Genomic DNA, 25,394 nt, shown 5'->3' with positions numbered 1-25,394 from the left:
CTGTGCCTCACATTAGGTCTGTCTGAGTTTTTATGTTGTTGGTCACGTTTGATTACTATCAAATTTCCAACTGTTGTTTAGTTTTGTTCAGTCTAATCTTTGCAGCTACTGTTCATTTTTGTTCACAGTTCCCTACCATTACCTCGTTTACTTTTAAGCAACCTAATCCTTTCCACTGTTGATTACAGTTGTTTCGTTTTCTGTAGTCTAATCTTCGCTACTATTGTTTCGGTTTTGTTTACTGTTAATTTCACTGTTTTGTTTACTTTTTGTTCAATCAGGTCCTCGACAATGCTGCATAGGGACATTTTTATTTAGTTTTATTTTCACGTCCACCTTCTCTTCACCTGTCTGCTCTGACAGGTTCTCTCTCTTTGGCCGCTATCTTTCAGCCTCAGTCCGTCTTCACGGGTTTACATTTTACCTCACTGTCCCAAACACTGTCTCAAACACCGTCCCCTTCTGTCTCTCCCACCATCCAACCATCCCTCACAGTCTCCATCCATCTTCTGTTCTGTCCTTCCCTGGAATCTCATTCTCTCTTTCTCCGATTCTCTCTCTCTCTCTCTCTCTCATTTGCTCTGTCCTGTCTTCTTTGCCAAACTGCCTTTTTTTCCCTGCTTCTCTTCTACCCTATCTATCCCGTCTCTTCTCTGTCCTTTTTTTTTGTCTCAATCATTCTTGATGTAAATTCTAATTGTCTATATTGGCTGGGTAGTGTAGTTTCAGTAATGCCAAAAAGCACTCACAAGAGCATAATCAATCTCTCTCTCTCTCTTTCTCTCTCTCTCTCTCTCTTTCTCACTCACTCTGTCTCTTTCCTCTCTCTCACTCTAATCCTTTCCAGATATATTAACATATAAAGGAACAAAAAAAAAATCATCTGACAACGCCCATCTCCCTCTCTTTCACCTGCTCCCTCTCTTCTCTTTTGTTCTTTTTTCCATCCGTCCATTTTTTGTCCCCTTTGATGGCAGCAGCCTTCCCTTCATTTTCATTATGGTACCTCGCTGACTCATTTAGCACAAGAACTTCATTATTCTCAGAACCCCAAAATACCCCTACAGTCTGTTCACCTCCCCTCAACCTCCCTCTCTCTCTCTGTCCCTCTCTCTCCCTCTCCCTCTCCCTCTCTGTCCCTCTCTCTCCCTCACCCTCTCTCTCACTCTCACTTGACTGTACTATCAGGCTGAGAGAGAAACATAGAGAGGCAGAGCAGAGGGCTGAAGGGGGGTCGTGGGGACAGGCTGTTTCTGTGGAAACGAGGTTACCATTGACACAACCCCACTAAAGATCCCATTCGTGCTAACAGAAATATTCACTCACAGCAGACACACACACACACACACACACACTCACACACACACACGCAAGCACACCTGAGGTCACTGTGATTGCTCTGGGATAAACTGTATTATGCTCTGGCCGGTTTGATAGACAGAGCTAAATATGTTTGTGAGAGAGAGTGGTAAATCCCTAAATGCCACTCTTCTCTAACCCCATGCTCCCTCCACTGAGGCATCTCTCTCTCGCTCTCTCTCTGTCACACACACACACATACACATACCCACACATACAGACACACAAACACAACTTTTAGGACTGATGGTGGTCAGTCAAGTTCTACCACTGGGTTCTTTTAGGCCGAATGTTGAAAATATGCAATGAAAATTTGCAATGAAAAAGTTACGAGTTTCCAGTTCGGTTGAATGTAGCTACTGCCAACTTCTGTAACCACAAAGAAAGAAATGGCAGGCAAGGAATTTTTCTCACTGATGTGTCACATATCATAAAAGTGAGGAATCACAGATCTTGACGTATTTGTGGCAGTTCAGTTGATTATATGAATTATGAGACTGATGGCAGGCGGATGATTCTGATTCAAACAAATGAATCAATGATGACAAAAGAAAAAAAACAACTGAAACCAACTCATTGCCAAACAATCGCACATACAATCTGTATGTGATAATGTGGAATATAAAAAATATTGCTTCATTTTACATCACATGTGAAATAAGATTAACTTGCTCTCTCTCTCGCTCTCTCTCTCTCTCGCTCTCTCTCTCTCTCTCTCTCTCTCTCTCTCTCTCTCTCTCTCTCTCTTTCTCTCTCTCTTGCTCTCTCTAAATAAACAAGTGCAGAAGGATAACAGAATGAACGTGTTAGGGAGAGTGTCTCTAACTGTAGAAAACAGATTCTAGAATTATTTTCATTCAGAATACAATAAACCAGTGTCATGTGTATGAACAAAATGTGAAGAAAGGACAGAGAGAGAGAGACAGAGAGAGAGAGAGAGAGAGAGAGAGAGAGAGAAAGAGAGACAGAGAGAGAAAGAGAGAAAGAGAGAGAGAGAGAAAGAGAGAAAGAGAGAGGAGACAGGTGATGTTTGCTTTAAAAGCTGATGTGCTGGTTTTCATTTAGCATCTGTGTGGGACCCAGTGAAGACATCTCTGAATGGTACTGTTTTTAACATCACTCTGTCCCAGTGCAAACAATCAGTGTGACTGGGAGAAAAAAAGATAGTAAATATCGCAGAGCTGTTCAATCAGAGACATCGCTGAAAAAAATCCACACAGTGGCCAGTCTATGTGTCTCGAAGTATCTAAGTGTGTTTATTCGTGAGTATGTGCTTAATGTGTGTGAGTGTGTGTGTTTGTGTGTGTGTGTGTGTGTGTGTGTGTGTGCGAGCATGTACGCACGTGATACAGAGGTTGTGTTTGTCCTAATTGAAGAGAACAGGGGAGGGGCACCATTTACATTCATCACATGTTCTCTCTTTATCTCAGACCAGTGAATAACAGAGGGAGGGGGAGGAGAAATGAGAGACTGACTGGTTCTCTCACACCTTGTGTTAGGTTTTTTATCCCGCTATATAATACCACTAATGTGAGTGTATGAGTGAGTAAGAGTGTGTATGCGTGTGTGTGTGTGTGTGTGTGTATGAGAGAGAACAAGACAGAGGGAGAAAGAAAGTTAGAGGGTTAACAGGGGGATACTGTGGATTTGAGTGGGAAAAAAAAAAACGCATGTATCGGCAGATCTATAGACTCACACGTACACACACAAAACCATCAAAACTGGAACCCCAAAGAGAAAGAGGAACAATGGTTTACGGTGAGCTGTCTCTCAATCTCTCTTTGTCTGCACGTCCCCCCTCTCACGCACACACACAAACACACACACACACACACACACACACACACACACTTCTGTGTGAGTGTGAATATAGTACACCAATACGTCTTCATAAATGCACTAGTGTGTGTGACCCTCTGTGAGTGTGCGTTTTTGTGTCCGTTTTTGCATGCGAGTAACTGTCTGTGCATGTTTTTGTGTTGTGACTGTGTTATTGTGTGTGTTTGTATGTGCTTATCTCTGAGTGTACATTCATGTTTGAGTATGAATGTGTGTGTGTGTGCTTGTCTCTGAGTGTGCATTCGTGTGCGAGTATGTATGTGTGTGTGTGTGTGTGTGTCTGTGGGCGCATGTGTGCCTCCCAGCATGGCGTGTCTTAAACCAGAGCCAGTTTGGCACAGCACTCATGGGTAATTGACTGAGCACATCTTGTGGTCCTTGTTCATGCCTTCCGCCTTTCACACTCTCTCTCTCTCTCCCTCTCTCTCTCTCACGCTCCATTGATGGGTAGATTGTGTGTTGTTCTACACAGAAGACAGAAGGAGAGATGGCAAGCGCTGGAGAGAGCAAGGACAAATGAGAGGAAATGAGGGGAAGATCAGATGTGTGTGCGCGCGCGTGTGTGTGTGTGCGCGTGTGTGTGTGTCTATGTGTGAGAGTGTGAGAGTGAGAGAAAGAGAGAGAGAGAGAGAGAGCGAGAGACCTTTAACAGAACTTTACTGAGACTGTCATCACTCTATGATTCCTTAATGTATCACTCAGATGGTCACTCATCATAACAAGGCCTTGACTTGACTTTTTTTTAAATTATATTCTCATAAATAATGCAAAAAGAAGATATAAATTTAAGCATGAATTTATTTGTTCAGTTAATTTTGTTTATGTAATTCATTCTGTTTGGATATGGAGACAGAGAGAGAAAGAGACAGTGAGGAATGAACACAGACTAAAACAGAGGGCAGGCGTAAGCAGGAACATTTAAAAAACACACACACACACACACACAGGACAAAAACACTTGGATAATGGTCAAAAGCACAAGCTATTTTGTTTTTCATGACAGTTGTTTTATTGTAATTGCTTTGGCAACGAGGAATAACCGTGTTTCGTGCCAACACGACTCGATTCATTCGAATCATTAGTGAGCATGAGGTACAAAACAGAGGTAAATAAATAACTTAAAAAAATGAATAATAAATAAATAAATAGGGGAAGGAGGTGGTGGGTTTAGAACAAGTGGGGTAAGAGTGGAGTGTAGACTCCATAGCCCTGTTGGCAAGGGCATGAGGGACCCAGATTAGAGTTGAATTTAACGCTAACATCCAAAATGGCTAAAGTCAGGCCACAGCCTATGAATAGATAAGGCAGCATTTTGGGCTCCTCATTTAGGACAGACACAGAGGTGGACCGCTGATAAAAGAGTGGAGGGACCATCGCCCTGTCTGGAGGGGAAAGAGAGAGAGAGAGACAGAGAGGGGGAGAGAGAGGGCGTGTACCCATACAGCTGGAGAAAATCTGTCTGACCATGGGAGCTGCCATCAGACCTGAATTACTATTCATAATGAGAGAGAGAGAAAGTGAGAGAGTGAGAGAGAGAGAGAGAGAGAGAGAGTGAGAGAACATAGATGAAAGTGGAGAGAGACTGATGGAGAAAGAGATGAAGGGATGGAGAGAGAGAGAATATTTCTTTCAATTATTTCAATGAGGAAATACGCTGGTAGAAAGAGACGGAAGAGCAATGAGAGGAAGACAGCCAGGAAGAGCGACAGGGAGGTTATGATGGAGAGAGAGAGGGAGAGAGAGAAAGAGAAAGTGGGTGTAAGAGAGAGAGAGAGAGAGAAAGAGAGGTGGAGGAAGAGGAAGAGTAAAGTTAGAGCGGGGTTTAAAAATGTCCACACTCCAAATGGGCAGAGAGAGACAGAGTGAGGGGAGGAGGAGAAATAGGACACGTGTATGTAGGGCTCTCTCTCTTTCTTTCTTTCGTTCTCTCCATCTCTCTCTCTCTCTCTCTCTCTCTCTCTCTGAGAAAGGGGAGCACACATGCCGAACTGTCACTTTTTCTAAACCAGGACAGAAAGAGGAGGGAGGTAGACAATAGAAAAGAGACAAGAAAAGAGATGGAGAGAAAGAGAGAAAAAAAAAACCACCGGGGGAGGCATAAGAGAGGAGTGAACTGAAGCCTGTTTTTTGTGTACATGTGTTTATGTTTGGTTGTGTGTTTGTGTGTGTGCGTGTGCATGTGTGTGTATGTCTATTTGAGTGAGTGAGTGTGTGTGTGTGTGTGTACGTCTATTTGAGTGTGTGTGTGTGCGTGAGAGTGTGTGTGTGTGTGTGTGTGTGTGCGTGAGAGTGTGTGTAAGGCCCTTGACTAAGAGCAGATATGCAAGAACAGGTCTGTATTGACAGCAGAGACTCAGTTGTTCCTGTTTGTTCTAAACGATCCTAAATGCTGTTCTGTATTACAGAGACACGATTTCTGCAAAAACAACCCTTTACAATTAAAATCACAAAGCGGTCGGCCTGACGGGGACCAGTTACCGTCTGAGTGTGGGTGGGAGGGTGTCTGTTTGTGTGGGCAGTAATTGGGGATATTAATGCAGGCTTAGAGACCAAACCTTGAGAGCCAGGAGAAGGTAAAACACACACAAGCGCACATCCTCGGGAAGGGGGGGGGGGGGTGATTTCGCTGTTTCTCTGAAATCGCTGATTATCACGTGGGGAGAAGGAGAGAGAGCGGTCCGAGTCAGAAACACGGGCCTTTTTTTTTGGCAAACAGAGCCGCGACACCTAATTGGTCCCACCGAATTCAACGGGACAGGGTGATTAAATACTGCAATTGGTTTTATCTCTCCCTCTCTCTCTCTCTCTCGCGTGCCCATACGTGGTAATTAGCAGTAACCGTGGCGACTCTGAGTGGACTCTGGAACCAGTTCCTCCTGCTGCGACAGAACATCTGAATCATCGCTCACACTAACACTCACACTCACACACACACACACACACGCACGCACAGACACACACACACGCACAGACACACACACACAGACACACACACACACAGACACACACACACGCACAGACACACACACACACAGACACACACACACGCACAGACACACACACGCAAAGACACACACACGCAAAGACACACACGCGCACACAAACAAACACACACACACACACACACACACCCTCTCTCGGCACATGGCCTCTCTCACAGCGGTAATTACTCACTGCAGTCAGTCTCTCCAGACGGCATTTGGTTCGGCTTTGGCCCAAACCTTGGTCAGACTAGACTTGTCTCGTCCGTTCTGTTTGCTTTACAAAAACAGCTAAGATCACACTCCTTATTTCACATAGCGCGCACAACTAATTCACTACAGTTCAATGACCCCTACAACAGTTACAGCCTTTATACAATCAACACTTACCAGAGTAACTCACCGGAGGATCAATAACACTGAGGGTGTTTAATGCCCATAAAATAACTTAAACGTCACACTGAGAAATCATTGGAAAATGTGCTGTGTAGATGATAAGCCGTCATACCGGTTGACTCTTTGACTGGTTTAAGTGGTAAAACTGGGTTGTCTGTGTTTGGGTATTCACGCTGCATAACAGTAATGCACTGGAGAGCATTTTCGGCTGTTGTTTCTTTTTTTTTCCCCCCTGTTAAGACTGAGCTGCTGGTTTGTGGTAAAAAAAAGAAGTTAAGCTTTGCCAACCCTGCCTTTTCATTATTAACTTTTGTTTTCAGCCAAAATCTCTGTGCCATCATAACAACTCTGGCCCGTATACCTCATCCTTAAGTTTACCCTTCACCCCAAATCTCTCTATCATCAGAACAACTGTAATCTCATTCAGAATTTCACTATTATTTACTTTTGTTAGGCAGCAGTCCAGCATTGGTGTGATATGTGAAGATGAAAAGTGGATGAAAGCTTTTTCCCTGGCGTTGGGACACTGCTCCTCTCTAAACTGCAGCCGACGTGACATCACTCACAAAGATGAGTAATACTGCCCAGTTTGAATCTCCGTCCAGACCAGAAGCACTCGTGTACTTGTATGATCTGAGCAGAAGTGTATAAGACATATGCCTTATTGGGACCCTCGCCCATCTGTTTTCAAGCACTGTTTCTGCTAGCCCTTCATCGGCGATCACTTTCTGATCACAGGACTGCTGTTAGCTGAGTATTTTTGGGGGTAGCGGACCACTCTGAACCCAGCGATGACGCTGACGTCGGTAAAAACCCCAACAACACTCCCATGCCTGATATACTGGTACCAGCATCACGCGTGCTACCACATCAGCGTCACAGCTGTGCTGAGAACGGACCGCCAGCAAAACAATATCCAGTCAACACGGATCAGAAACTGACCACTGACAAACAGGGTAGAAGGTGACTGACAAATTGTGCATGGCAGCAGCACAGTCTGTAACTGTACACCTTTTACAGTGTCCCTATCGGGTAGATGTACCTTATGAAGTGGCCAGTGAATGGAGATCTAAGTCAGGCGTCTCTAATAAAGCGGAGGGTGAGTATAGATTATATTATAGAGACGTACCGGCTCAGTTTTTAACTGCTATGAGTACACGCTCTGGCTGTTGTCCTCTGTCTCTCTCTCTTCATTTTCAGACGGAACAAGACGGTGAGAGTGCGGAATGGTACCTTTTTTTCACCTCTCCCCCCATTCATACAGAATGTCTATTAATTGTCTGAGAACAGACAGATCTGTAGCATTAAAACGATGTGTATTTGTCTAGTTTCTCAAGACTAATGCCTGAGAGGTCATTTCGCATTGTCGCCATTAAACGAAAAAACCTTTACAGAGTTAGCATTCAGCGCTGCGTGGGAGTCAGCACCTTCTCTCTGTCTCTCTCTCTCTCTCTCTTTCTCCCTCTCTCTCTCTCTCTCTCTCTCTCTGTCTCTCTCTCTCTCTCTCTCTCTCTCCCTCCCTCTCTCCGTCTGAGGTGCGGAGAACAGGCGCAGACAAAAAGGGCAGAGTTTTTAAGTGTCTCTGCGTGTGCATATTAACGGTTATAGATGGAGTGGTAATTTTCGGGCTTCTCTGCCAGGGGAGTATTAGCCATGTCAAAACACATTTGTGTGTCTCACACATTCTGAGGTCTGCATTCGCTTCTCTCTTACTCATTTCCGCTGTCTGTCTCCGCAAATGTACAGATGGAAAAAAAAAACCCACCCACAGTATCTCTCTCTCTCTCTCTCTCTCTCTCTTTTCCATGCTCTCTCTCTATCCTTTGTGTGTTTCAATCCCAACTGTTTCTATTTTCCTCCCACTCTCTTTTTTGTACATTGTCTAACGCATGCACACCAACCCACACACACACACACACACACACACACACACACACACACACACACACACACACACTTATTCTCCCTGTCCACTTCTCCTCCACACTTTCCTCCATCTCTTTCATGGATACAGATGGGAATGCTCTTTCCCCCCTATTTGTCACCATCTTTCTCTCCTCCCTCCATCTTTCTCTCTTCTCTCCAAGAAGCTGAACTATCCCTTTCTCTCTCCCAGTCTTCCTCTCGTATCCGCGCCTCTTCCGTCAGACCTCCTCAAGGCCACTCTTCACTTTTTCATCGTTCTCAGCATCCTCTCTCAAACATGCTGCATAATAAAAACTCTCTCTCTCTCTCGCTCTCTCTCTCTCTCACCGTAATATCTGCCATGTGAATACGCAAAAAGGGGTTGCCGTGCCAACCATCTCTCAGCTCTCAGGGTTCTGTGAGTGTGTGCTGTATGTGTGAAAGACTGAGTAAGAGGAAGGCCAAGAAGGAGTGAAAGAGAGAGGGTGGAGAAAAGGCCTCTCCCTCTCTCTCTCTTTCTGTCTCTCCATCTGTGTGTCTGAAGTTTCAGAGTACACTCTCATTCTCTCATCCCCCCCCCTCTCTCTCTCTCCTTTCTCTCCTCCTTAGAGATGAAAATGTGCAAATTTCATCCACAATGAAGGCAGAATAGGACGGTCAGACTTCAATCTTTCATGGCCCTCCCATGTATCTTCAGTATCTCTCTGCGTCTCTGACAATGTCTCAGCGTCTCCGTCTGTCTTGTCAATGTCTCGATACATCCTCCCAGCGTCTCAGTTAAGACTCTCAACTACCTTTGTGGATCCCTCACTGTCCGTTTCGTTCAGTCTCAGCGTTTTTCTTTCGTGACTCAAGTTGTCTCTTCAGGATCTCTGATACATCTCTGGACTGCATCAGACACAGTCCCGTGTCTCTTACTGTTTCCAGCAATGCTGGTATCAGTTTGTTGTCTTCAGTGAATCAGATTGTCTCTTTTGGGGGCTTGGTTTCTCTCGATCTGTCTCTTCATTTTCCTGGGTCCGTCCACACTGTCTCATTGAGTCTCACCTGTGCTTCGTACCTTTTCAAAGTCTCGTAGTCTCACCATGGTTCTTTTCAAAGTCTCATTCTGCTTCTGAATGTCTCGTGACTCAGATAAGGCCTCCGTAAACTATTCCCTATCTCTCCGTCTGTCTCTCCCGTCTCCTGTGGCTCAGATGGTGTTGGTCTCAATCTGTCCGTCAGTGTCTCGCTCTCTGCCTCGTTTTGTCTGTCAGTCATCCGGCCTGTCTCTTCAATGTCTCAGTCGGTCTCCAGGATTCTTCAGTGTCCCTGTTCCATTTTCGTTCTCTGTCTTACTCTGTCAGTGTTGTTCTTACTGTCAGTATGTTTCTAGTTATCACACTGCATCGATGTCTAGTGTAGCGTTCAATACAGTCTCTCAAAGTTTCAGTAGGTCCCCCAGCACTTCTGTTTTTTTGGGGGGGGGGGGGGGGGGGGGGGGGGTTTGCTTAATGTCTTTTGATTGTCTCCCATTGTGTCCTCTGCAATTCTCTTTCTTTATGTTGTCAATTCACACGTCAATCATTTCCACTGTGAATTCACCAAAATGCCTCTGTCATTTCCTTGGTTACCAGTATCCAATATTCCATATTCTATTCTAAAGCATATGTCTGGATTCTATGTTCCGCATGCTCAGTATCAAGTCTTTGTCTCTGAGCCTTCTGCCAATTCTCTTCCTACATCGCGTGATAAAACCAGAATCCTGCAGCCGCGGAAATGTGGTAAGGACACTGGAAATAACTGGTTTACATATACACTTATGACCCTGTTTTTCTGTCTTGTAGAAGAGCATGCTTTAGCTAGTGGTGTGGCGTTAAGTGTATTCTCCCAGCTCACACACTGAGGCCAGATCCTAGTCACACGAAGAACACGTTTGTGTGTGTGTGTGTGTGTGTGTTTAATGAATAATGCATTTAGCTGACTGCTCTTCCTTTTCTGGTCTTTATGAGCCATAAAACACAAACATAAATTTCCACGTGTAGAGAGCGGACGCTCGCCACGTCGTAAAGATTTACGGATGCCTACAGGGTCGCTGTCAGGTCGAGGGGGGTCGTAACACACTGCACTGGCAGAAAATTGTGTTGAGAGGGTTGAGTTAGGTTAACGTGATTGGACAGCGAGAGTGTGTTTAGTGGATTTGAAGCAGTTGCAAAAGTGGGTAGAGGGAGCGTGTGTCAGACACAAAAATAAAATACAGTCAGGAGCGACAGACAGACAGACAAACAGACAGACAGACAGACACGGCCAAGACCTTGGATGAACCGAAGCAGTGGTAGAAATGTCACTCTCATTCAGCCACGGGAAAAAAAAAACAAAAAACTGCCGGTAGAAAGAGATAGAAAACACCTGCGTTCAGCTGCCTCGTTCCAAGTAGAGATGTCTGTCTGTCTCAGTCTGTCTGCGTCTCCTTTCTGCACCACCCCCCCCCACCTCCTCCCCCCACCACCACCCTGCCAAAACCCCACCTTAGCGTTTGCCAACGTGTGAAATTCCAGCCCTTTTACGTTTGTGCTTTGTCAGAGCTGGATTCGTTGGAGAGAACTAGAAGTTGATCACGCCGTTAAGAGAATTCAATCCTGAGCCACGGCAGGGCCAGAGCAGGGCTCCCAGCCCACAGAGATAAAGCAGCAACAGTGACCTGGCCAATCCCGTTGGATATGGATGTGGCGGACAGAGGGGAAAAGGAGGGTCAGCACACTAACACACACACACACACACACACACACACACACACCAAAAAAAAAAAATGCCGTACAATTTCGCACGAGCTGACAAATTTGCCACGTTGAACTCAATACTGTTATCAATCAGTCTATCTATCTGTGTGACTGTTCTTAGTGTCTGTCTGTGTGTCGAACTGCAGTACAATTTCAGGTTATTTCAAGTTGCAAAACTGTACATAGCAGAAGCATCTGCAGTCCACAAAGCTAAAGATGCTAATACGAAATATCCCTGTGGACTCAATTCACACATTTAATGGTTCATTTTAGATATTCATTCTGCTAGGGGTTCAGTCTGCATATAGTGATTATCAATAAAAAAAAATGTATCTCCAACCAAACACCATCAAAGATACTATTGTTCTCTCTCTCTCTCTCCCCCCCCCCCCCCCCCCCCCCCCCCCCCCCCCCCCACACACACACACACACACACACACACACACACACACACAAACAAAAAAATGCTGTTGTGCATTAAAAGGGTAGATGTTGCATCATAATGCATCCAAATGCTAGGCAGTGTGATGGGGGCCTTTGGGAGGGGTCTTTAGTTTATTTAACTAACCCTCCACATGTTCCATCTGGGTGGCATCTGGTGGACCAATCACAATGTGTGTGTACCATGTATTGGTATCCTTCTGGGGACCAAAAGTAATCTGACAAAATCTGACAAAAAGTGCTAAATTCTGAGCCCCACTAGGAGAACAATGTTTTTCTACACTATATTGTTGTTACTGATAAAACAAAAAGTGTCAAAACACTTCTTTGGTTAAGGTCAAGGTTAGGGTTAGGGTTAGAGTTAGGGTTAGGGTCAGGGATAGGTTAGTATTCTTGGGATACAGGATAATGGGAGTCAATGGGAAGTCCCCACAAGGATATCAGTACGTGTGTGTGTGTGTGTGTGTGTGTCTGTCTGTTTGCATGTACGGGTAAAACAAAAACCTCCGGAACATTCTATAGTACACTCTCGGTCTGTGAGTGGGTGTAATTCCACCTGACTCAGAGAGTGACTCCTTGGGACTCTTTATCACAGTATCGCGGTGGCTTTTCTTTTCCATGTCTCACTTTTCCCTCTTGTATTTTTTTGGGTTTTCTCTCTCTCTCTCTCTCAAAGCTCTCCCGGCAAGGTATAATCATGTCCCAAGTCTCACTGGCTAGCTCCCCGAATACCCACGTTTCTTATTTACACACACAGTTACTCTCTCTGTCTCTCTGTCTCTGTCTCTCTCTCGCTCAGAACAACTGGCTGTCACTGAGATAAAAGTGAAGTATCAGAAAAGTCCAAGAGCAGCCGTGAGACTAGAGATCATCAGAGATATTACAGAGGAAAAAATCTTATCTAACTTATTACCTAACTTTCAGAATCTAACACAATCTCATAACAATAATGGCTAGGTAATTATCGTACAAAAAAAAAAAACTCTTTCTTTCTCTCCCCTCAACACCCACTTTAATTCTCTTGTTTCTCTCTTTGTCTGTCTTTCTCTCTCTCTTTCCCCTTCCCTCTCTCTCTGTCAATAAAGCTATGGTTCATTATCCTCTGATGAGTCAGAGGGTAATTCATCCAAAATGAGAACGTAACATCACAATTTGATGTGCTTCCACCAAGCCACCAAGCTGGAAGGAAGAAGCAGAAGCCAAGCAGTATACTATATACATACATACACACACACACACACACATATATCACACACACACATACACACACACACACACATATATATATATATATATATATATATATATATATATATATATATATATATACATACACATATGTATGTGTGTGTGTGTTTTGGGAGTCTAAACACATTTATGCACATGTAAGTTGGACTTGGGCATGTTTCTGAAAGCAACATACAGTCACCACCTTGCAAGGGCCCAGTCAGAACTTGAAAGTAAGTCATTAACCAGAAGATCTGTGAGCTTGACCATTTTCTCGATCTCCTGACCAGAGAAGTCTGAGATTTGGGATTTGGAATCTGCACTCTGGAATGTAAGGGAATCTGGCGTGAATCAGGAATCTGATTCACGATTCCTACTCCCAGATTCATGAATCAGTCACCTATGATCGGGGGAGCCGCGATTCTCCCCACCTCTCTTTACTCAACGCTCCCACCACCACCTCCATCACCACCTCCCCACGCATCGCTCCCTCTCTCCTTATGCTCCTCTTACCTTGGCCGCCATGATCATGGAGGATCCTCCGTGGATGCCTAGGATGGGAATGTGGGTCTGGGCGGAGATGAAGTCCAGGATCTGAGCGATGGCCTCCTGGTCAGTGTCATCTCCGAACACCACGCCCTGGAGCCAGTGCTCCGTCATTAGGTCACAGATGCTCTTGATGATGCTCTTGGGATCCGTCTCATTCATGGTCAGCACTTCCACGTTGGGCGACAGGGGCATCAGCAGGAAATCGTCCTTTTCTCGCGCGCCCGCCAGCGCCACCTCGCTAGAGTTCCCCACCAGAACCACGGCGATGCTCAGCCCCTGGAGCAGTTTGGGTAACGACGGGTACTGCCCCGCGATTGGTCCGCCCGGGATGTAGTGGGCCACGCCCCCGCCTTTGTCTCGACGGGATTGGCAGGGAGGGGGCAGTAGCAACAGCAGTGCTACACACAAGAGGAGTCCCAGGAGAGAGAGGGAAGGGCGGGGCGTGTTGCAAATGGTGGGCGGGGCAAGTGTGGGACACGCCCGCTTTTCCTGAGGGAGTGGAGAGGAGAACAGGGAGCTGTGGCAGCGGCAAGCAGGCATGGTGGAGGAGAGATAGTGAAATCCCTGAAGAGAGAGAGAGAGAGAGAGGGAGAGAGACTGTGAGTGGACAGCACTAAGAGAGACATATTGTTGACAGATGACCAAAGGCGGCACAGTGCCTCATTAATTTCATTACACGACTTTAAAAACTAAATCTCATCTCTCCTGCCTCTTCGACTGGTTCGTTCTTCACATGGGCTTACCAGTAGAGCAATGGGTAGTTTAGTTTAGTCAGAGAGATGAAAGTGGAGGGGGAGAGAGACAGTGAAGGGGGAGAGAAACAGATAGAAAGATAGAGAGAGAGACAGAGAGAGAGAAGAGTAGGAAAAAACAGAGTGAGAGATCAGGAAACCTTTGATGCCCCGTCATTAAAACACCAAAGGAGACAAAATGGTTTCACAGACACTCATTACTGCCCCGATTCCCCCATCAAGAGACAGAGAGAGAAAGAGAGAGAGAGAGAGAGAGAGAGAGAGAGAGAAAGAGATTGACTGAAGTGACTGAAGTAATAGCGTTGATAACGCATGTCACTGTGTATCAGAGAGAGTTTGTTGAAATCAGGGCAACTCAGACAAACAGCAGAACGACTAAAGAGATGGGGGTTAAACGGGCCGGGGGGAAGAGAGAGAGAGAGAGACAGAGAGAGAGAGAGAGAGAGAGAGAGAGAGAGACAGAGAGAGAGAGAGAGAGAGAGAGAAATGGGTAGAGATGTTGTGTATGACACACATAAATAGTGAATAAAGCATGCAAGCTGGGAAACAGGAGTGTATATACACTCACACAGATCAATATTTCATGCAAAGCGTCTTGAAGCAGGATAATGGTGTTTATTATGGATGATATAATCTCTCTCTATGGATGGGTGGTAGATTCTCCAGCAGAGGAATTGAGAGAGAGAGAGAGAGAGAGAGAGCGGCATGGAGAACCATGATAGGGGTAGACAGTAGGGGACACAAAGAGGGACAAAGAAATATAAAACAGTTTGATGGGGCAGTGAAACAGGACTATGTGGAGAGAATGCCTCAAATGTCAACGGGAAGAAAGAAAACAAGAAAGAAAGAAAGAAAGAAAGAAAGAAAGAAAGAAAGAACAAATTACCAAAAAAAACAAACTATTAAACGCACAAAAAGTTAGAGTAACAAGTAGTAAAGAGGTAAAAAGAAAATCTGTGATAAATGAAAAAAATGATGAAAGAAAGAAAGAAAGAACAAAGATAGAGGAAATACTGAGGGGTTAAACAACAAAAGAAAAAAATCTACTGTGCGTGTGTGTGTTTGTGAGAGAGAGAGAGAGAGAGAGAGAGAGAGAGAGAGGGAGAGAGAGAGAGAGGGAGAGAGGGAGAGAGAGAGAGATAGGGAGAGAGAGAGAGGGAGAGAGAGAGAGCAAGCAGTTAAATAGATCCAAAAGTGCAGGCACATCAGACTGGCACTATGATTGGCAGAGTGGCAGAGGAGTTGGAAGGCAGACTGAGCATGTGTGAAATTGATTAAGAGATGGGCACATGGGAAAAGAGACGCACTGCACACAACTGACACAATCACTTACATACAGTCCCCTCATTCATCCCCAATCACGTCATCAAACACACACACACTCACACACACAAATAAATGAACACTAGGAACATACAATTATCATACACATATATCATTATAACACACACGCATGCACGCACGCCCACACATACACACACACACATTCACACATGCAGTTTGGCATACATTATTATCATACACACATATCAACACGCACATACACACACACACACACACACTCACACACAGACACAGAGTCACCACATGCAGGCACTCATCATGATTACACATATGTAATTACCAGACACGTGCACACGTTTGTTTAGAGAGAAAGAGGAAGAGAGAGAGAGAGAGAGGGGGAGATAAAGCCTTTAGTAACCATTTATTAGATCAACACAGGAGCAAAAACCTCTGCAACCTTACATTACAGAAGCTCTGTGCTAATCACCTGTGTCACAGAGAAACACACAGAGAGATCGAAAGGCAGCAAGCGAGAGAGAGAGAGAGAGAGAGAGAGGGAGAGAGGAGAGAGGAAAGGGGGGGGGGGGGGGGGGGGAGATGAGAGAGAGGGAGGGGAGAGAGAGGGAGGGGAGAGAGGGAGGGAGAGAGAGAGAGAGAGAGAGAGAGAGAGAAGGAAAGAGGGAGAGAGGAGTAGTGAATGGGAGGTGTGTAAAAATGACAAAAAGGCTTCTTTAGGAGAACTAATTGCAGTAGGTCCGTCTGCGCTAATTACAGGTCCCTGTGTTAATTGTCAATTGCACACTCAGAGAGAAGGCTGAGGAGAGGGAGGAGAGGAGGAGAGAGACAGGGGTGGGTGGGGGGGGTAGCAAGGGAGAGTGAAGAGGGAGTGACAGAATGACAGAGTGAGAGAATGAGGGAAATAGGCGAAAAAAAGTAGTAAAGACAAAACATTTAAGCAAACATGGAGCCACAGAGGTGTTTGGTCACCAAGAGGTGGAGGGCGAGAGAGAGAGACAAGAGAGTGAGAGAGTGGGGGAGAGAGGAGAAGTGGAGGAAGAGAGAGAGAGAGAGAGAGAGAGAGAGAGAAAGAGGGAGGAAAAGAGAAGAGGAGAGGGGGTAGATGTTCACTCTCTTTGAATCTGTACTTCTGTAGCTGCGCTCAGTTTCCATGGCAACAATTAAAATAGGCCCCTCTCCACACACACAGTTGATGGACACAGCGATACAAACTCACAGGCGCGCAGACACACACACACACACACACACCACAAACATGGAGCACTTTGGGACAACTCTCTCTCTCTCTCCGTCACACACACACACAGACATACAAACACACACACACACACAAAGAGGAAACAGTCACACTCCATGTGGCCTTGCAACAGAGCCATTTTACACACCAATTCTTTTATATGCACAAATGAACAAAAGGCCTTGGAACCATCCCACATGTGTGCACACACTCACACACACACACACACAGAGAGAGAGAGAGAGAGAGAGAGAGAGAGAGAGAGAGAGAGAGAGAAAGAACCTGTGACCATAAAACCAGAAATTACATATTAAGCCATTTCAGTGACACTGGCTTTTTTATTTTCCAAACTGATCATTGTCTATTCTGTTTGTAGAGAATACATATTTTATTACATATGCACACACACACACACACACACACACACACACACACACACACAGAGAAATCCCCCCAGGACAGGTCTCACCCACCATCTGCAATGTTTCACACACTAATACACACAGCGATATCTATAACACACTGATGAGCAGTAGTTTGACTGCACTAGTCACCCCGGGAGCCAAATACACATACTGACACACACACACACACACACACACACACGCATACGCATACACGCACACACACACGCAATCACACTCACACATACACGCATACATGCAGACAGACACACGCACACGCGCACACACACACACATGCGCACAAACACACACATGCGCAATGATATAAAAGTTCAACATTTCTTCTGAAACGCCCCCTTCAGTGTAGGACCACAGCAAAAGCACTTTATGTAAATGAATGAAGTTTTTTCCCTTTTTTTTTTCTTTTTTTCCTTTTTCCTTTAGGCACTGTATCTCACTTGTTTCTATCAATTTTCCAGGTAGCAGTGGACTGTGTGTATGCAGTAAGGGAGAATAACAGGGTGAGAGAAAGGAGCAGCGTGAGAGGTGGAGAAAGGAGAGAGATGTGCAGAGACACATAATTAGTGAAGCCTTGTTTGCTTATTTGTTTGTTTGTAAATTTGCATGTACAGTTATATTAAATATTCCTTAAAGGTGTATTAAAGTGCGCCATGTTCGGTGTGATTGACCCGTCTTCTAGAATTTCTAGACCCAAATTTTTGACATATTTCACACACCTTTGGCAATTACTTCTACAGTTATAATAGAGTGTATGCAGTGCTAAAGATAGATGTGTTTGTCTTTTCAAGAACAGCCCTGTTGCTGGTTCAGAATTACACTAGCTGTTACTAAATTTCATTGTCACAATACAATGTCTCAGAGCAGGGAACATTTCAAAATAGAATCTTGTTTCTCTCGCATCACAATAGCATGGATACAACCAGCCAATTAGGGACAGGTTTCCAGGTCGCTACTCTACCCTAAACAGGTAATAGGTCATGTAGAATGAGTCATAAAAATGCAGTAATTGTGGTTAGTGTGTGTGTGTGTGTGTGTGTGTGTGTGTGTGTGTGTGTGTGTGTGATGGCCCATAACAGTGAGATTTATATGAAGCATAGCAGGCAGATATTACAGTGAGGTAATTAAGCTATGAGTTCAGGATTAATCAAACCCAATTAGACACGGGTCACAGTGGTGACAAACACACGCAGACACACATGCATATATATATATATATATATATATATATACACACACATCTGAGTTTACGCACATACAGCAGGATACACAGTCACGAACACACACACACACACGTGCTGTCCAAACACACTGATAATTAGATGGACACTGTCTTCTCAGCAGCTCTCGAGAGAAAGAAACCTCAGTATTGGACTCTTTCGCTCTCTCACTCCATCCGTCACAATTAAATAATGCAAATGCACGCGCGCACGCACACACACACACACACACACACACACCCTTCGTTTCAGAGGTGCATTGCTCAGTGAGCACAATATTCTTTGTTTCAGCATCACTCTCTATTTAAAATGGTCTTCATGCTGAAACAAGAGGAAGGTCTTGCAATAGCCTTGAATTTAGTTATTTATGTACATACTATCTTACAGTTTTGTCACACAGTTACTGAACTTCAAACAGAACAATGTCCGCTAATTATACAATTGCAGCATGGTGCGCAATTACATCATCACACCCTGCTTAACATAAGTCAAACAGAGTGCAATTTTCGCACTGGTCAGGTCAAACATATAGAGCCTAAAGCGTGCTGTGTAACCTAGATTCAATTAAGTGGTTCAGAGAAACGAAAAACTAGATGTTGCGCAGAAATTCTCCACTTCTCCATAGATAAAGCACACACACACACACACACACACACACACACACAGACACGCACACATTTATGAAGAACTCTGGCAGTGCTTGCAACAGCTGCATGGGTCAATCACAGGTAATGAGAATATGCGGGTGATACTGAATCCTAAATCGGTTTGAACACGGATTCTCAGGGCATCATGCGTTTAAGATGCGTCGAGAGACTCGATGCGTTAGATGGAAACGATCTACATCTCCCAGGGTTGAGAACAAGCCACGTATCGGCAGCGCGACCCCAGCTCGGCTGCAGGGGCGGGGGTTAGTGCAATTTTAATGTGGTGAAGCAGCCACTCGTGTCTGTGCGATTAGCATACATACGTGGGACAGGGCCGTATGCTCGCGTGTTTACGGAGGACTGGAGTGGGATAATGGGTGTCTATTTCAAGAGACAGGACATTTGGAGTGCATACATCACTCTCTCTCTCTCTCTCACACACACACACACACACACACACACACAACACATTCTCTTTCCATCTCTCTTACACTCTCTCCCTCTCTCTCACACACACACACACACACACATTCTCTCTCCATCTCTCTCACACTCTCTCTCTCTCTCTCTCACACACACACACACAACACATTCTCTCTCCATCTCTCTCACACTCTCTCTCTCCATCGCTCTTGGTCATGATATTTGCATCGAGGTGGAGGGCTGAAGTAATGGACCATGGCTTTATTCTTTTGTTGTGTTGTGATATTTTGAGAGAAACACAGAGGCCTGGACACAAAAGACGCAGTCTCTTTCATCCAGGGGTGTTTACCTCTCTAGTATTTATAGCCAGTGAGTGTCTAATACGCACTCTGACAAAACATTATTCCATTTATTTGCAGCTCAAGAGGGTCCGTCCTAAAACTTCAGAATCTCGAGACAGACTGTCAAACTCAGACGTCAAGTTCACACTGCCTGGGCATCGCCTCTGCCTTCCATCACAAAACTACTTCAAGTAAATGAATGTTCAAGAGTGTTCAAGTAAATGGTTATTTTGGTTAAAAGCAACAAAGCAATAACAAAGGTTTAAAATACCAAACAGTGAAACACAGAGCTGTCCTGTCTCCAGTGTTCCCCGCTCTAAGAGGCACTACAGGTCCTGCTTTCCACTGGCGGGGGACAATAAAATCCAATCTGAACCACAACAGGGTTTGTGTTTGTGTCTTTGCTGGCCATACTCACGGCTAACGGTTGTGGGTGTGTGTTTTCGAGCGTGTGTGTGTACGTGTGTGTGTGTGTGTGTGTGTGTGTGTGTGTGTGTGTGTGTGTGTGGAGGTAGCAAAAGAAGGCAAAGGCGTAAGCAGGCTGACCCTCTGCGCTGGTAACGGCTCAGTAATCACTTTAAATGTGTTTTATTGACAGCTTTTCACAGATTAGAGCCTCACTAATCTGTCCCTCCATCTCATTCCCACCTGTTATTTTTGGAGCCACCTTTGGATTAGTAAGAGTCTGCGTGTGTGTGTGTGTGTGTGTGTGCGTGCGTGCGTGTGTGTGCTTGAGAGCATCCATTCATTCACTGGATATTGAAGTACATCCTTTTGTTATTATTGTCTGTAACTAGCGTCTGTTATGAAATTTGTGAGGCCAGAGCAGCAGACTTAACAGAAGATAAAAAGAGAGGGGAAAAAAAAACAACCAAGGAACAGAAGCTAGCTCAGTGGGGTAACTTAGAGAAAGAGCCCACCCCCATCCCCCACCCTAAATTTTTTCATGCATGATAGAATTAAAAAAAAAAATTGAAAGCAATAAATAATCAATATTAGCATCATCAAAAACAGATCACATGTATCAAAACAGCCTATCACAGGAAAAAAACTACACGTCAGCACAGTTTCTTTTTGGAGTTCTTTGGGGAGAGAAAGGAAAAAAAAAAAAAGGAAGAGAGCCTTTAGTGAAGGAGACCTTATATCACACACTTGCATAGCTCGGCGCCTGGCGTTCTGGTTTTCAGACGGAGCGCTGCTCCACCGCTGGTGAGTTGCAGTGTTTTAAATCAATCATGAGTGGGAATGCGCTGAAGTTAAACATGGCACAGGCCTTATCTTATTCCATACCGCTGCTGGTCACATCGCTCTCTTCTGAGACTCTTCCACAGCGATGACGACGCCGCCCCCCCCCCCCCCAACTCCACCACCACCACCACATTCCATCCCATCACCCTGTCCTCCACCCCCTCCCCCTGGTGCCTGAAGCACCATTCAAAAATACAGCAGCAGAAAAACTCTCAAACTCTCCTCCCGCTAAGCTAAACTGCACTGCAGAGTGTCCCTTTTTCTTTTTTTTTTTAAAAAAGATACCACAACTGTTTGGCCGTGAACTGAAATATTTAGGAGCCTATCGACCAATCACGTTAACAGGTCCCTGGCAGTCTTCGCTTAGGCTTAGTCTTACTCATCCATGCAGAAAAAAAAAAGAACTGTATGTGTGTGTGTGTGTGTGTGTGTGTGTGTGTGTGTGTGTGTGTGTTACCTAAAAACGCCCAACACAAAAAAAAAGAGTGCTGTTTCCAGTGGTTTTAAAAATGGATAAATAAACACCAACAAGACTCAACATTCAGTTGTTGTTCCAAATCTGCTTGAGACGCTAGTGTGTATGAATCGATGAATGAATGTGTGAGCGCGTCAATGCTGAGAAAGAATCAGCGCTGATATCGCGAATGCTGCAAAGTAGTTAGCGATACAAAAATAAAGATCTCTTGATTCACCATTATTTTCAGGAAAAGACGGTACACTGAACCTCTCGATTCGCTGCAGTTTTCACACGTTCTCACACGTTTCTCTCTAAGACAGTTACTTCTCTCTGTGCCAAAATGCCAGCCCTTACACAGTGCCCTGAGCGGTAGTATTGTACTACAGCAGCATTGCTTAGAAAAAGCAAAAGTGATTCACGTTTTAATGGATTTTGTGACAGATGGTGCTGTATCGGTGTGATGCATCGTGGGTCTAATTTACAGAGCATTTTAACCGTCTACACCTGCTTGTTTTCCGGCATCACATTTATAAACACCTAAATAACAAGACAAACTATTCACTAAATGTACAAATACCTCTACTGATGGACTGATTTATGGTTAAAAAAAAAAAAAACAATAGAAAAAAAACCTATGAGGACATAATGTGTGCTTAGAAAAACTCTGGGCAGATCCAGAAGTTAGATTGTATTACTTTGTCAAACATATGAAAATACTCCTGCAGTTTCATTACGTTTCTGGCTTTGCTGGTCTGCATAACCATCACATTTCCTGATACTGGTGGATGGCCTTGTCCTTATCCGCTCTCTCTCTCTCTCTTCAAATTCCAGCCAGCTATCAAGCCCCCCTCCACCAGCCTGAGCCGGGATAATGGCATCTGGGAATGTTTCCCAAAACGAAGGAAGTCCCGTGTCTAATCCTGCCTTGTCCTTCAACCGTGTTACGCCGCGATGTCACCAATTCAAACCTTTTTTCACGCTGCCAAATGAACAAACCAAAATGACACAAAAGCAATTGAACTGCCCCCTCCCCCACCCCACCCCAACCCAACATATGCATCATACTACAGCATCCAAATATCCATTCTGACTCATGTTAAAGCTGCAGGAATCCGCTAAATGTTTCTGTTTCTTTCTGTCCCTCTCTCTCTCTCTCTCTTACTCACTCTCTCTTTCTGCCTTTTTTCTTCGAGAAAACATTATATGCCTGATACAGCAGGGCCTTTTCTTCTGAACAAAGTGAAAACTAAATTGTATATAGATAAGAGCTCAAAAGACATTCAATAAAAAAGTTGCCTCTGCAGGTGTCTGTTTGCACATATTGCTTGTAACTTTGGTACATCTACATCACCAAAGCCAAGTGAAGCAGTCCAGACATCAACAGAGCATTTTAATAAAGGGACACTTACGTGTCTATCTACATAAGGACGCTGCTAATAATTTTGTACCTGGCGTGCCTTACTTCAATAGAGTCCAATCAAGGTAATTAATTTGGGACTAGTATAGGAGCCTGAAGTGAAAGTGAAACAATTTATGTTTCATTTGTTTTTTTAATTACGTAAATCAATAACACTTTCTCTCTGAGGTAGACCTCCGTCAGGTATGGCAAATGGAGTACGAGAGAGAGAGAGAGAGAGAGAGAGAGAGAGAGAGTGCTCACAGCAAATTTGAATAACCATTTTCCTCCTGCAAATACATTTTTCAGAGTGAGCAACTTCAGCTTGGTCCTAGAGTTCATTTCCTGTAGGAGCGAGCGAGGGAGTGAGTGAGTGAGCGCGAGTCACAGAAACAGACTTCATTTGCATGGCAATCAATGAAGTGAAGCTTGGCCAACACCTTCAATTAAGCAGCTATTATCATTCATGAGTTTACACATGCGGGTCACTGGAGGGTTCAATCCCACACAGAGAAAAGAGCGTCTGGGCCCAAAATAAGTGTATCATAATGCCTTCACTTCTTCTGTATGCTCCACAGAACACATTTCCCGCCTCTAACCCATGAGGACATGCTAAGATACAAAAAAATAATAGCAAAGCTTTGGACTTGGAGAGGGCCAAAGTTTCCATAGATCTTTTTTTTTTTTTTTTTTAGTGAAGCTGAAGGTTCCATTGGAACCCAGCAGGTTCTAGAATTTCTTCTATGACATCACCAGCCTCTCCTTCCCTCTCTCTGTGTCTTGGTCCCGGCTCCTGACTCACTTTTACCTGTCCTTGCGGCAGTCGTGTCGTGGCTAATTCTCAGACGCGGGGAGAGGACATAAATTAGAAATAAGGGTGTATAGGAGCAGGACACCTTGTCGGCTCTCAAACCTGACAGCTGTTATAAAGGGGGCCTTTTAGGAAAACATGGTTTTTGCGTATGAATATATTCATAGATTTTTCTTTTATTTATACAGCCTCAGACAGTGATAGGGAAGAGAAGTGGAGAATGCATGTGTGAAAGCAAATATAGGATAGGATGTAGCTCACAATAATTGATGACCTGTTGTCAGTGGATTGATGCGCTATAATATGAGAGAGAGAGAGAGAGACATAAACTGTGGTGTGTTTAATAACAACAACCAACATTGCTCATTTCAGCTCATACATAATGAATTACACAAACACACCTCATTAGTTCCTCAATAGAAAGACACGCCTGTCCTTGCCCAAAACACGCACCACACACAAACAGACACATTAAACACACACACACACAGACTACACACACTCAGACATACAGACACACATACATACACACACACAAACACACACACACACACACACACACACACAAACACACACACGGACCCCTGGCTGAAAGCCCCATCCTTACTGAAACAATCTGCTTCCTTTTTCTAACAGTTCCCTGCTTCCTGTCCTCAAGTCATTTTTGTTGACCTCTCCCTCAAATGTTTGCTGTTATTAGCACTTGCTCTCACATTCTCTCTCTCTCTCTCTTTCTCTCTGTCTTGTATCAATTCAATATTCAATTTAAATCAATCCAATTCTCCATATTCATCTTAATTTAAAGAAGCTTTCTCAGGATGACCACATTCAGTTCCAGCACTGCTTTTATGGCCACAACCACAACATCAATAACAGCTCTACCAATAATAATAATCGCCAATAAAAGCTTGGAAGAGTTAGATGGCAGTAAAACATAAGATAGTGTCTAAATGTCAGTCCTTACTACTACATTATTATAGAGTCTGTGGCTCTCAGGCAGTCAGGACAAATCCAAACACAGGCCCAGCCTGTGTCTCAGACCCTATCTGTCTGTCTGTCTCTCCAAACGGGTTACCAGTGTGGGCTCACTGACTGCGTGGAGAGGAAAATGTAGCAGAGGGGTGTAGTTCACGCTATGTTTTATTCAGCGGCAGCTCAGGTTCGATTCATAACGTGGTAGGATTGATTCACTGGTTTAATTAAAAGCCAGCTCCAGCCCCGCTGGTAACATCCTGATTTATGGACACCTCAAGCCCATTCACCACACCGGGCCAAAAAAAACCTATTCGCAAACCGGACGGGTGGAGGGAAAGGGGGGAGGAGTGAAAGAAAGGAGAGGGGAGCAGAGGGGAGGGGAGGCGAGGGGAGGGGAGGGGAGGAGTAGGAGGGCTTTGTGAGACTCTGCCCCCCTCAGGGTACCTGTCCCATTTTGTCTAGACAGGTAAAACACAATATGGAAGCTTATTAGCACAGTTTGATAACACAGTTTATTTCTGAGATTATGAAATATTATGATGGAGCGTTTGAGTGATAGTTGGTCTCATGAGGGGTTGGGGATTTTTTTTTTGAAGGGTGAAAATGACTATGATATAGGAACCATGAATACTCTATTTCTCTATCTTTGTGTAGACATCATTTGGTTCAGTTGTGTGTGTAGTTTGTAGCTGTGTAGTATGGTATTT

At 44.5% G+C, this 25,394-nt stretch overlaps 1 protein-coding gene across 1 annotated transcript in view; it reads right to left on the bottom strand.

Annotated features, from left to right (window-relative positions):
- The window catches only part of grin2ba (glutamate receptor, ionotropic, N-methyl D-aspartate 2B, genome duplicate a), a 55,867-nt gene extending 42,252 nt beyond the window's left edge, over positions 1–13,615 (bottom strand). The window contains exon 1 of the mRNA XM_030793560.1: positions 13,421–13,615. Coding sequence (XP_030649420.1) covers positions 13,421–13,615 — 195 coding nt within the window. The remainder of the gene's footprint in view (positions 1–13,420) is intronic.
- Between the last annotated feature and the right edge of the window lie 11,779 nt (positions 13,616–25,394).

This window comes from Chanos chanos, chromosome 16, assembly GCF_902362185.1.
Source record: "Chanos chanos chromosome 16, fChaCha1.1, whole genome shotgun sequence".
In the NCBI taxonomy this organism is placed as follows: domain Eukaryota; kingdom Metazoa; phylum Chordata; class Actinopteri; order Gonorynchiformes; family Chanidae; genus Chanos; species Chanos chanos.
Note: the sequence above shows the minus strand (reverse complement) of the source record. Positions and strands in the feature narration are given on the sequence as shown.